General features: G+C 39.1%; 1 protein-coding gene across 2 annotated transcripts; it reads left to right on the top strand.

The window, feature by feature from the left end:
- The first annotated feature begins 2262 nt into the window (after positions 1-2262).
- On the top strand, positions 2263-12299 carry LOC120556421 (N-acetyllactosaminide alpha-1,3-galactosyltransferase-like). Of its 2 annotated transcripts, none has more exons than XM_039796029.1 (6): positions 2263-2491; positions 4472-4566; positions 5399-5476; positions 5609-5710; positions 8310-8447; positions 10155-12299. In XM_039796029.1, exons 2-6 carry the CDS (start codon positions 4562-4564, stop codon positions 10837-10839), a joined length of 1008 nt encoding a protein of 335 aa, XP_039651963.1. In that variant the 5' UTR covers positions 2263-2491; positions 4472-4561; the 3' UTR covers positions 10840-12299. The 2 variants fall into 2 exon arrangements, with proteins under 2 accessions (XP_039651963.1, XP_039651964.1); XM_039796030.1 differs by lacking the exon at positions 2263-2491 and adding an exon at positions 3838-3859.
- Positions 12300-13787: the final 1488 nt, after the last annotated feature.

The following is a 13787-nucleotide window of genomic DNA, read 5'->3' on the forward strand; positions in this document are numbered from 1 at the left end:
ATGGAAAACGCGTTTTTCCGTTGTGATTCGGCCAGAAACTTCAACATTGTGAGGCGAACAGATCGTTTTGGAATATAAAGCTTGGATATTACATTTCCTTGGACTTTTGTGGATTTATGAAAATCAAGTTTTGGCCAAAATACCACTTTGTTGCTGAAAGGACAACGAAATCAGGTATGGATGCACTCTCGACAGCTGCGCAGATTATGGCTAAATTGTTTTATTGTAAATTGTTTACTTTGTAACAGTTGTGTAACTGCTATAAATCATCGTATGCTTTGTATGTGGGCTTAAGTTAATCATTAGAGGCTAAGCTTTCAATTGGTGTGTCGCATGGCTGTATATTTTGAATATTTAATGCTTTAAAGTTATAAAAACGAATGAGTGGAAGTTTTATCGAGGTTACAGCGACGAAGTCCCGTCAACGGGGCAGTGATCCGGAGAGGTTGATCCATATATAAGGCGCTCAGTATTTTAAGGTTTTTTAAAAAGTTTTTTTAAAAGGCTTGTTTTTTAATTATAGATGCGCGGAAAATACGGTAATAATTCTATTGCAGATATCTGGAATGTTCACTCTGGATAGGAAAAATGGCGTTGTGGATATCTGAAACTGGAAGCCCCATACACATGAATGGGAAACATGACATCATTTGTACTATGAAGAATGACGTGATTATCTGAAGACCATTGTAGATAGGAAGAATGTCATTGTGGATATCTGAATTGTTCTTTTTGACTAGGAAGAGTTGGATTAAGGATATCTGCAATAAATATCCAGTCCAGCTATTAAAAGTTTGAACTACCAATTACAATTTTAAAACAATTTTTGATATCTTTTATTTATAGTTTTGACCAGTACAATCAAAGTTGTAGATATCTTGAAAAATATCAAAATAATATCCTGTAAAAATGTTATTGTGGAGTTCTTTAATTACCATTCTAACTAGTGAGAATACAATTTTATCCAGTAGAAATGCTATTATGGATATCCAAAATGTAATTACAGATGGGAATATGGTTTTATTAAATGTTAAAACTGCTTGCCATAGCAGCCTTGGTAGTGATAATATAAGAGGGAGGGAGGTATAGATTATTATCCGGTAGGCCGGGGAGTTTTATGAGGTTTCAGGGGATGAAATTTACATCTGTAATCTAGGAGAACAAAGTACATGTTTGCAGAGGACGTTTTCTTTTTTTTTATTTCTACAGGAAAGTTTCACTAAAAGGACTAAGCAAGCACAGTTTCTAAGCACCATTCTGCCTGGAATGGAAGTTCATCTTTCTGGCACAGTTCCAGGAGAAATTGAAGTTGTCAAGTAAATGTAGACTAATAGTACATGGTAAATGGTAGGAGTAAAGGCCATTTGATAGTCATGCGCAAAATTGACGGTGTAGCCCTGCAGACCCCCGCAGACCCCTTTGTGTCTACGCTGGACCCTTTGCCATAGTCTGACACGCACCTCTCGAAAAATGTAACTACACGTTGCTCGGCCATGGCTTGGTAGCATTGCATTTCCTCCGGCTCATTTCCTGGTTCTCTTTCTCCATAAAGAACATGAAATCAAGGAGAGGGTGAACTTTTCCTGTTCCAGATTTCCCACCGTGGTCAGAAAACACATGGGAGACACCTTGTTTCCCTCACTATGACTCTAGAGTGGGTACTTGCTCCAAAGCTAATCGCCGTCACTCTCTCACTTCTCCCTCGCTCCATCGCCCACTCCTAACACACACAAATGCCGGCTCGACGCACACACCAGCGCACAAGTATAAACATCCGACCACTTATGTTGGCTACGGCGAGAGTTCTGCGTGGAGCCTCCGCACAACTGTAAAACGGTCTTAAGTCCACAGTGGCATTGGCTAGTGGAAACATTTCATCCTCTGTGAACAATACATATCCCACACGCGCACACACACACGCATGCACGCACGCACGCACGCACGCACGCACATAAATAAATAATAAAACAAATGATTTTTTTTTTTTTAAAGATAAAAATGACGAAATGATTAATTTTTGAACATGTTTTGTAAGAACACCTGTGCATAGTGTGCTGTTGACCTGGCTAGACTGTGGCAGCCATCCTAGTATAATAAGTGTGTACCAAAATGATACACCCTCCTAACACTGCAGTTTGTATATAGCGGCTGTTAACACAATCAACTTCCGCTTCTCCTCTCCATTACAGCAAAGTATACCTCCTGTGCAGTCAAAGTTTCAAGTGAGAATTCTCACTGCTGAAGGGTAGTGACTGAAACCAGAATATCAACCATGTCAAAGGAGCCACTCCCTTTTTGTCCTCTTTCCATGTATTGTCAGTATACGGAGCATAAACTGGTACAGAAGGAGATCTCTGAAGCAGTGGAATGAATTTGGCCATTTGGAAAATTACACCAGAGGAAAATCTAAACAAAGTTTCCAGACGAACATTAATCCTTTTACGGTTCTGGACGTGTTGTGGATTTACACCTGAAAACCACCTGCATGAAGGTAATTCATCAGCACTGTCTGCCAGGAAAAGAGTGCCTCCCCTTGACTGTTGAGCATAAGGTGCAGTTTATCTTGAACCTACAAACCCAGAAAAACTTGACATAAAATAGTTCCCTTCTTTGTCTTAGATGTCAAATTCTTTGTTTCCCTGCAGTAGTACTTTTAAAATAAAGTTGAAAGTTAATTAGGAATGAGAAATGTGATGGCCATGTGTTTTACTCATAAAATTATAAAATACACTATTTAAAAAAACTGTTTGATTTTCATTTTTTCTTTTCTAGTGTAAATGTTAACAGGAGCTATTTGAAAAAGCTATATTTTGCAATACCATTCAATTCATTAACATTTTGCAAGATTTTAAGTTAAAGTCTGTTTGGTTTTGAGACGTATGCATTTTGATTAAGTCACGGCACAGAGAAAAGGCATTGCAATTGTTACAATTATTTTGAAGGAGTCCTTTTATGCTTTTCCTTATTTTCTGTCATATAGGCCTGAATAATATTACAATGTCGGATGATCACATTAAATATGTGTCGAAGTAAACCTATGAAAAAGTTATCCCAGTGAGGAAAAACCTCAGATTTCAGACTCATCTTCCTGTTTGACTGTATGACTGTTTTCTGATGTCATTTCGTGCTGGATTTCTTTATATGGTCATTACATATATTCAGTGGTGGAAAAAGAATTCAGGTCCTTTACTTAAGTAAAAGTAGTAATAGCACACAAAAATAATGCTACAAGTAAAAGTCCTGCATTGAAAATGTTACTCAATGCAGTAAAATCCTCACATTTTAGAAACTGGAAATGATCAATCAAGTGTTTAATCGGCTAATCATTTCAGCTGTACTTGTAGGCCGTTATATTGTTGGGTTGTTTAATTTATAAAGGCATTGTATTTTATAAACTACATGTGTTTTTTGTTCAAAAATCTTAAATTGTAAAGTAACTATTAACTAAATCTGTCAGATGAATGTAGTGGAGTAAAAAGTACAATATTTCTCTCTGAAATGTAGTGGAGTAGAAATAGAAAGTGGCATGAAAAGAAAAGACTCAAGTAAAGTACAAGTACCTCCTATATTATATTACATTACACTTAAATACATTGAGATGCTGATGTCAGGAAAAGCTGAAATTGTGGTTCCAAACGTTAATTTCTCCCTAATTTCAGAACACATTCCTGCTGGAACATGTCTGGTTGTGTAGTTTTTTGGTTAAGAAGCCTTTATTGATGATTTTTCACGGTAGAACGGTCGGTACAGAGACAACCAGAGCAGAGCACGGATTCGGAGACAAGGAAACGCTGACCGAACAGAGCGTTCAGGGGACTTGAAGAGATAGGTGCTACAACACAGCGTCTGGTTAATACAGGTATAGCAGCCATTGGCAGTAGTATCAAAGGGTTTTTTCAACGTTAAAGAATGTAAAGATGTTCTCGCAGGAACCCAAAATACAAGTATGAACCTGAAAATGAGCATAATAGGTCTCCTTTAATAAATCGTAATATGATATCAAGTAATAATTTAAATTAAATAATTATAGTTGGAATTTGGCTGTGCTACTTTCGCTTATTTTGATTGAAAATGATCCTAACCTTTCCAAAAATCATGCCCTATTTAGTAGTTACTCCCTGCCATTTAATGTGAGTTTTAGAATTCTGAAATGCATGCATGATATATTGCCATAAACATTCTCACAGTAAAATGAAATTGTGTCCATGCCATATAAACTGCTTTTTGATAACAATCTCCCAATGTGATGTGACACATTTAATAAATCCAAAAATTCATGCAAAACCATATCTGTGATTAATGCCACAACATGACAGAGATTAGGACTATTGATTGTCTACTATATTGTGAATAGTGACAAAAAGAAAGTGATCGTGGGCATGCCATTTGTGTGGTTTTGTAAGAACCTGAATTACAGCGAGTTGTTTAACTGGTTTCACTACATTGTAACCTGAATGTTTTTTTGTTCAAGGTGCCATTTCATCCACCAGCCAACACATACCTTCACCTCCTGTGAGAGTTTGTTTGCTGGGTAAAAAAAGGCAGCAGTTTTTCCACAGCTATGAGGTATGTATGTCTCTCATCTTCTAGGGTTTTCTTTTTATATTTGGTGATGTCATTCTTGCCAATTAATAAACAAATATTGAATAATAGCATGTGTAAATATAAGCACGGCAATTGAGAAAAAAATCCAATTAAAAGAATTTTAATTAAAGGATCTGTTTAAACTAGCCTGGTGATCTGATCTTATTTATCTGTTTCCCTGTGGTAAGATGTACAATTATGAGGTCGGTGGACTATCCACAGTGACCGGGGACATTGATTCTGGAGCATTTTTCTAATCTAAGTATTTAAATGCTCTTTATATATCGGTGTGATACCACTAGATGGTGGAAAAACTGTAGAATTGCCGTCCTACAAAACATGAAAGTAGTATGTAGTATGAAAGACCGAAATGCCGCGTAGGGAGCTTGGTTGGGGTGGTGGATGGGTCAAACAACAAAGGACTTTCACCCCAGAGACAGAGGTTCGTGTCCCATTGTTGTCCCATGTGTCATGTGAAACGTACCTCTTATAAGCCCGCCCGATCTTTTTCTAAACCTAACTGTCCGGTAGTTGTGCCGCATGTCAGTTACATCCCGACGCCAATTGTCCCAGCCCAGCGCGTTTAGATAAAGCGCGTTTAGATATGACGCTAAAGGAGACGTTTAGCATCAACAACGCCAAAGGCACATGCCCAAGCGTCCTTATTTTACGCAATGGGAGTGAGAATGTGTTGAAAGTTTACACGAAAAGACTTTTAAGGCAAATATCTTTCAGTTACAGTAAATTAAAGACCAGAATTGCTCACACAACTTAACACTCTCATTTTTGTTTGCTTGCTTTCGCATCGTTTCAGTGGGCTCAGGGAAAAAAGTTTTGGAATCTTCTGCTGTCTTGTGTTGCTCGTTGCCAGCTTCACTTCCTTATATTTAAGGTGAGTAGACAAAGTCAGCATGAAGGCTCTTGAAGCGCTACAAGAGCACATACGAGCCAATCTAATGTATTGGCAAGAGTCATTTCAAAATGATTTTATTGCAGTGTCATAATGGAATTTTTTCAATACTAGATATGTAGCGAGCCTCGTTCCTGCGCACAGTCTGTTGGTGGCCAGTGAGGTGACCAGTGGGGAAAATCTGAGCATCAATTTAGACGACACGCTCAACTTTGGGTAAGAGATCTGTTCTGTACACTCTAGTTTTGGCTGCAGGCTCAGAAATCAAGTCAATTTATCTAAAGGCCATATTTAAAAACAACATCAGCAAGATTCACAGCCTGGTTTCACAGCCTCACAGCGAAAGACAGAAACAGCCTTAACAACATAGTCAAAACCTTCTCTGAAATGATTGGTGTGAAACAAAGGGATTTCAATTATCTTTGTAATCAACAAATGTTGCGTAAAGCAACAATTATCTGGTCTTCTTCAGATCATGTTCTTCAGAGTGAATTTTCTCTGTTGTCATCAAGACGTTATATTTTACCTGCTTTTAAAACTAATTGCCACTCTAATTCTTTTATCCCTTCTGCAATTCGATTTAATTATATATATATATATATATAAACTCAGCAAAAAAATAAACGCCCCTTTTTCAGGACACTGTATTTTCAAGATAACTTAAGAGATCTTCATTGTAAAGGGTTTAAACAATGTTTAAGAGTCGTGTACTGAAAACATAACCTCCACTACAGCGAACACATCTTGTAGGTTTTCCTTACCCACTGCATTGTAAACCAGTATATTGCCTCTACATTTCTACTGTACTGTAGCATGGGCCAAATAAAATCAAAGATGTCACTGCTTGAGGCATGAACAAAGTCTGAGAATAAGGCATGTATTGAAGTTTGGACTTTACTGTTGCTAAACGCAACATTGCATAAGTGGTTGTTCCATAACTTGTTTGCTCTGCATAAAGGGAAGTAAAATGTTCCGTGTTATCATGCCTTTGCATGAATGAGATAAGACCATTTACATAAAATACAAATGATTTGTGTTTGATATGTAGAGTTCACAGCTTTTTGTTTTTTGTTCTCAAGTCAGTGAGACACAAGACACAAGGAAGAGATAGGAGACAAGTCAGACAAAGTTTGTGGTTATTGGCGAGTCAGAGAAAGTGTTAGAGAACATTTCTTCATGCAAAGGTCTGGGGCATCATACTGTCTAACTTGTGTAATGATTCAGTGCCATATATATTGAAGTAGCCTAATAGTCAGTAGACAATTTGGGGGGATGCCATCCCCCTTGTTAACCTGCCATCCCTCTTGTTTGCTCTTTGCAAGTGACTTTGTTAGTCATTGTTGAGTCTTACAATATCTAAACTTAACGTTTGGGAGACCTTGAAGTTACTAAGCTGTTTGAAATTTGTATTTATGCAGTCATAATTTCAGCATTTAAACATTTGTTGGATTTTTGTTAGAATGCACGTCTACAGGCCTCCTGAGCAAAGACTACTGCGGCAATAAATGGCAACAGTTTGCAAATTACTTTTTCCGGGAATAACAACAAATCAAATGTTAATTAACCAAAAGCATTACATAAAACACATTATGTTTCATCATTATTATGATGAAAACTACAAGAAAACACATATTTGACGAGGAGGTTATGGCACAACTGCTACAAATTCCTTTTAGCACTTTTTGTTTCATTACTTGCTCATGATTGTGAAAACAATGTAAATCTTATGATGGTAAATATGGCGCAAAATGAGAGAGATTGTAGAATACGATGTGAGAAGAAAAAAAAATCTGAACCTGTATGTTCAAATTTGCACTTGCAAAAAAAATTATTCCACACACGTGATCTGAATTTGAAGTCACAGAATGAAAAGAAATCCTGTGAGAGCGAGAGAGAGAGAGAGAGAGAGAGAGAGAGAGAGAGAGAGAGCTTGTTTTGTGATTCATTAGGAGTATATCGTTTTACTGTATTAATAAATGGCACTTTGTTGAAGTATTTAATGTGTCAACTTTTTTTTACTTTTAAGGAGTAGGAGTTGGTATACATATTCAGGGGAGCGCAAGGATGGGTACAGCTTTATCAATACTAGTTAAACAGTTGTACAGTTTTATTCCCAACTTGTATATATTTTAAATTATTTGTTCTTATATTCTATCCTATTATTATTTCATGTATATTCTATCCTATTATTTAATTTATATTCGGTATGTGTGCTGTGTGTCTGATATTGTGCTGCTGCAACACTGGTATTTCCCATTTGTTTGGGATCAATAAAAATCGATCTATCTATCTGTCTGTCTGTCTGTCTGTCTGTGATCTTATGTGGTGGGCCAGTCTGGGCCAAAATGCCAGGGCAGATTTTTGGTCCCAGTCTGTCCCTGCCAGTCACTGTGGCTCCAACAGAGAGGAGCTTTTCCAAACTAAACTTGATCAAGTCATACCTGAGGTCAACTATGTCCCAGGAACGGCTCACTGGCCTTGCCGTCAACATTTACTCATTCATTTTTTGACCTTGGTCCATCACAACCACAACTCAGTGATTACAACCTCTCAAATCTGTCACTGCAACTTCACGTATGTGCTCTCTCGTAACAAAAAGTGGCGAATCTGCGCGCCTCGACTTTTGCAACACATGAGTGACAACTCTGTCCGGCTTATTTATGTAGCATGGTGGAATTAGCAAGCTAGCGTTAGCTAACTAACCAGCCAACCAGCTGGCTTCTAAATAAATACCATTGAATTATCTAAACACAACATAAAATCTCCTCTTCATATGGCTGTTTAACATAAAGTTTGTTTTCATCTTCCATTTCAGGGCCAGACAGGAGGTTGAAACGCGCACATCTTGGAAAGCTCCTATCATCTGGGAGAGGATGTTTGACCCCAAACTTTACGACCAAAAGCACATCCAAAAAAAGTCATCTGTGGCCCTCACTGTGTTTGCTGTGGGAAGGTTTGTTTCTCTGTAATCACTGTGAGAATACCAGCGCTTAAACACCAGCAGTTCAGTCTGAATCTGGTAGCACTTTGCCAAAGGTTTTGGTATTATGTACTAGGGATGCTAATTCAGATGTTTTTTTACTGACTAACAGCCGACCCTTGTTAACCGATAATTTACCGTTAACCAACAAGCAGGAAACTGAGTCCCAGTTCACACACATCCGGAGGCTCGGACATACTTTCCGCGTTCCGTGGGAACGAGTGGACTTGTAGCTACCGGTGGTGGCACATGTCGCTGTTTTTGCTGGAATCACTTGTGCGCGACACGTAACCGACACAAGTCCACAGCTGTCAGCGGAGCCCGAGCCCATTACCACTGCGTCCCCTTGCAAGGTTTTTAGCTGTGTGTCTGCCTGGCATACTACTGTGTGTAGGCAAAACATCATGCAAGACATTATGTATTATGTGTATACAAAAACGTTTTTTTTTATTTTTCTTGTTTGTTTTTGTTGCTTCATGGTTAAACGGTAATTAACATCCCTAACATTAACAATGAAATCCCTATGAACGCTTTTTCCAAACCTGGGTGTAGATCAAGAAACCTTCCCTGAATCCCCCTGAACGAGATACAATTAGATCGCTTCCAGCTGAATATCAAACTGTGTGTTTTAAATAAAAAAATCGGTCGAAATGAGCTTTCGACTATCGAAATGAGCTTTCGACTATCGAAATGAGCTTTCGACTATCGAAATCAAAAGCAGGATTGTCAATTCCCCCAGTATTTTTCTCCATCGCCTACATGCACAGTCACAGCACAGTGTAACTGTAGCTTATCGGTGGCCTGAAACTTGACTATTCAAGACACCATGACAACTGCCAGAGTCAGAGACAATGAAGAAACAATGGAAATGGAAAATCCTCCTGCTTCTCTGATGTCGCTTTTGTGTCAACATTGTTTCTTCTGCTTGAGTGAGATATGAAAGCAAACACTCCGACGAGTCTCCATAGTGCCTTCTTCAACTTATGGCGCTTTCAATTGTGCCTCATTAAGTCTGAGAAACTGAACCGGTTGTTGCAAAGTGCCTTCTGCCATCAGAGTCAGTTTTAATGGCCAAGTAAGTGTAAACACATAATTTGACTCCAGCTTTCTGTTGCTCTCAAAGTTCAACGAAATAGTCTTCAGCCATCTTGTGGCTCTTAATGTGACATTGCTGTCTAAATGTTTAAATCCAAAATTTAGTTGAATCATACGACTTAAAATCAAAAAAATTTTTTTTTAAAACACACGTAAAAAAAATAGATGGAATTGGATGTTTCATTTTAATTTTTGCTTCATTCTCCCTTCACTTTGGTTCACAGCACAACCATCGGTCCACATGTCATCCCTCTTTTTGCCTTTTTTTCAAATGTGGACAATGACTTTGTAACAATGTTGGTGAACGTCTGCATTTCTATGTGAAAGCCATCACGCAAATGTACCGCACATGACAGCAGAACTGCAGGGTTAGAGTAATGAGGACAACTGAGCTTGGGTTCAGACTCAAAGTAATGACTCCAGTGTTAAAACTGACTAAAAGGTCCACAGATATTAACACATATGTACAGTTGTCTCAAATAATGAAATATATAAACAATAGTATGAAAATGTTTTGTATTTTTTTCCCTCATCATGAGCTATGAGCAACATCAATTGTTTTTTCTCTCTCTTTCTCTACCTAAGGTACCTGGATGCCTACCTGAAGACTTTCCTTATCTCTGCAGAACAACATTTCATGTTGGGATTACAAGTGACATATTACGTGTTCACGGATCAACCAGACAAGGTACCACACATCGACCTTGGTCCTCAGCGAAGCCTGAAGGTTATCCAGGTGGAAAAGCACTCCAGGTGGCAGGACATCTCTATGATGCGCATGAAAACGATATCAGATACCATAGAATCAGAGATTCGTCACCGCTGCAATTACGTCTTCTGCTTAGATGTGGATCAGGAGTTTAAGGGAAGATTTGGCTCAGAGGCTCTGGGGGATTCTGTAGCTCAGATGCATGCATGGTTTTACAAAGCTCAAAAGCAAAGCTTCACCTATGACAGAAACCCCAAATCCAAAGCCTTCATAGAAAGCGGAGATTACTACTACCATGCTGCTGTCTTTGGAGGCCTGTGTGAACATGTGAAGAGTTTGGCAGATCACTGCTTTCTGGGTATCATGGAGGACAAACTAAATGATGTGGAGGCTCTGTGGCACGATGAGAGTCATCTAAACAAGTACTTTTGGCTTCACAAACCAACCAGGTTGCTCTCCCCCGAGTACTGCTGGGACCAGGTTATTAGTGACAACAGAGACATAAACGTCACCCGCCTCATATGGGCACCAAAACACTATGACACACTTCGTACTAAGTAGGGCTGTCATAATTGGCAAAAAAATATGTTTGGTCACATCAAAGTCTATTGCCATTATTTGAATTTGTCTGACGATTTTGCCGTTCCCGAATCTGTTTGTCTTGCCAGTTAAACACTTTCGTTGGTGTCTTTGTGTAAATGACCTTACTTCTTCACCAGGCCTGGTACTCGGTAGAGTGGCTAGAAGAGCCACAAACTTTAACAGGAAAGTGCAAAAGTGTTTACTCCAAGTTTTTTTTTTTTTAATGGTTGTCTTTGTCAAGAATGTCTGAAGGATTATGTTGTCAAAAGATATGATGTATATGATATCTTTTTAAATATTTGTATTAAAAGCAATTTTTGTAAAGCGCAAATACATAATTTTTGAGAGATTGAAGCATATGGTGCCTCACATTTGGAAGATGTGTTTTTAGCAATACCTCCTATCACCAGCTTGGCAGTTACTGGAGAGAGAAAATCCAAATTTGGTTGAAGAGGGTGGAACCAGATGTGCAGTAAGTGGCAACAGCAGACTGAAACTGATGGATGGCTTGTGAAGCTAAAACATCTTGATGACCCCCTGGGGGCTGCCGTAAGTCCTGCCTGAACCCTCTATCTGTCGCTGGATAATGGATTTTTTTAGCAATAGACAACAGCAGGTGCGGCTTGGCCAGCACATGTCTGATCCCCGGTACACCAACATTGGAGCACCTCAAGGGTGCGTGCTGTCACCATTTCTCTACTCACTGTACACCAATGACTGCACTTCCAACAGCAGTTCCATCAAGTTGATTAAATTTGCAGACGATACCACCTGGGTCGGCCTTATTAAGGACAATGACAAGTCTGCTTATAGGCAGGAAGTGTCTCATTTGGTTGGATGGTGTGACAATAACAATCTGGAGCTTAACCAACAAAAGACAGTGGAAATGGTGATAGACGTCCGCAGATCCCCCTGCTCTCTCTCACCCTTAACCATCGAGAGCTCTGTTGTGAAGGAGGTGGAGTCATTTAAATTTTTAGGCACTATTATCACAAACAACCTGAAATGTGTTACTGATTGCCATGTCAAATTCCTGTGTGTCTGCTGATGCATTTGGCGAATAGAGTGATTCTGATTCTGATGATTCTGATCATGCTGATGTATGTCCAAGTGTTCATTTTTTCTCATAAATTTGGTTAGTTTGATTAATTTGATGCTATAAAAGCAGGGTGAAACGTCATGATTGACAGCTGTGATTTACTCGCGATGGTTCGGGCAGATGCCTGATCTACTGTGCAGACTCTGGCTCCAAAATTATAAGATGGCAGTGCCCTTATCCGGGATGCAAATTTGCATTTTCTAGGATGGCGAAGGAATGTCTCGCCCTACTGTGCCTCTGTTTGGCTAGTACTTGTTGCCTTTGTTGGTTGGTTTGGTTTGGTTCAGGCATGGGGAGTGAGATTGGTTAGGGTTAGGGAAAGAATACCAGCGTAAGCTAATTTCAATCAGGAGAGACTTCTTTGCAATTATGAACATATTTATTGTACATACAACATGTAAATGTACGAGTCTCTGGAGATTGGACTCCATCGAACCCAAATATCCTAAAGGGTTTAAGGAACCCAAACAAATCCCCTGATGGAGTCCAGACACTGGTGGTGGAGAATAAATAGAGGGACCATCAACAGCCAAGCCGAGATGCAACCCAGGTCCGGGGCGTGACCACCGTGGGTGGCAGAAGGGGAGGAGGCGGACGACTCTATTTCCTGAAACGACAACTGCCAACCGTGGAAGAGAGAGCAGATTTAAAGCAGGGTATCAAGCTGTGATAGGCTCGTCGACAAATGGTCGACCCTGATTGGTTTAACTAACAACAACAACACAGCTGTTCTGATTACTACTGACAAGTGACGTACCGTGAAACAGCTTATCATTATGAGTGATGAAAAAGTGAATGAAGTCTTCCTTTAAGAATTTACGCTGAGCTTTATTAGTAGTATATATCCATGATGTTCCACTTACGGGATTGCTCCGTGTCTGTTACCTTCTGCTTTCTTTGTTTTGGAATTCCACACTCCGGCCGATTTATGAGGACTAATGGTTAACTGCTCCTCAGATCTCTGCAGGGTAGCTAGAGCTATCCAATCTGAGTTTTCTCTTAAAAGAACTTTTGAACGTATACATTTTCCACTAAAACAAGTTCCTTCCCATATGGCGTTAAATATGTGCCTCGTTCCTGAGCGAGTAACTGTATGTTTTGAGCACAGAGAACTATATTGTGCAAGCACATAAAATTAAATGCAAAATATAGTTCTCTGTGCTCAAAACATACAGTATAGTTACTCGCTCAGGAATGAGGCACATATATAACGCCATATTCCCGAGGCTATTTTGCCTATTGACACTGTGGCTCTGTCGGGCGCTTAGTGCGCTTGTGATGGGTTTAAAGAAAATGCCAATAAACCAGAGCACAGAAGTTTATTGTAAGTAATAAGCATGCTCGAGGTCAGCTGTCAGTATTGTATGGTATGTTACGATCCAATTCCCACTGTAGACTCAATGCATGGAGAGACGACTTAGAAATAAATATTACAGAAAATGAGTGGGGAAATGCTTGTCTAAAGGCACAAACAAAGACTATAAACACAGCACTAAAACTCATACAATACAAGTGGTTATTCAGAACTTATGTGACACCTGTAAAACTACATCGCTACAACCCTAACATTCCTGACAGCTGTACTAAATGTAGTGATAGTGTTGGCACTTTACTGCACTGCATGTGGGAATGCCAAATGCCGCTTATGGAAGCTGGCATGTCTCTCATAAAATAAAAAAAACAGAACCAGTATTGATTTTGTTTCATCCATTTTTATTTCCATTTTATTTTTTTATTTTTTTATGTTTATGCTGTTGGGGGAGGGGGGATGTTCATAACGTTACTGTCCCTGTACCTGTATGTTTTCTATTTGCAAAACAATAAATAT

The sequence above is a fragment of the Perca fluviatilis genome, chromosome 3 (genome assembly GCF_010015445.1).
Source record: "Perca fluviatilis chromosome 3, GENO_Pfluv_1.0, whole genome shotgun sequence".
In the NCBI taxonomy this organism is placed as follows: domain Eukaryota; kingdom Metazoa; phylum Chordata; class Actinopteri; order Perciformes; family Percidae; genus Perca; species Perca fluviatilis.

What these genes read in the sequence shown, in the direction of transcription:
- LOC120556421 (XM_039796029.1), top strand. An exon ending in TTCACTTCCTTATATTTAAG is followed by an intron (nt 5,477 to 5,608) that starts GTGAGTAGACAA and finishes TTTCAATACTAG; the next exon opens with ATATGTAGCGAGCCTCGTTC. An exon ending in ACTGTGTTTGCTGTGGGAAG is followed by an intron (nt 8,448 to 10,154) that starts GTTTGTTTCTCT and finishes TCTCTACCTAAG; the next exon opens with GTACCTGGATGCCTACCTGA.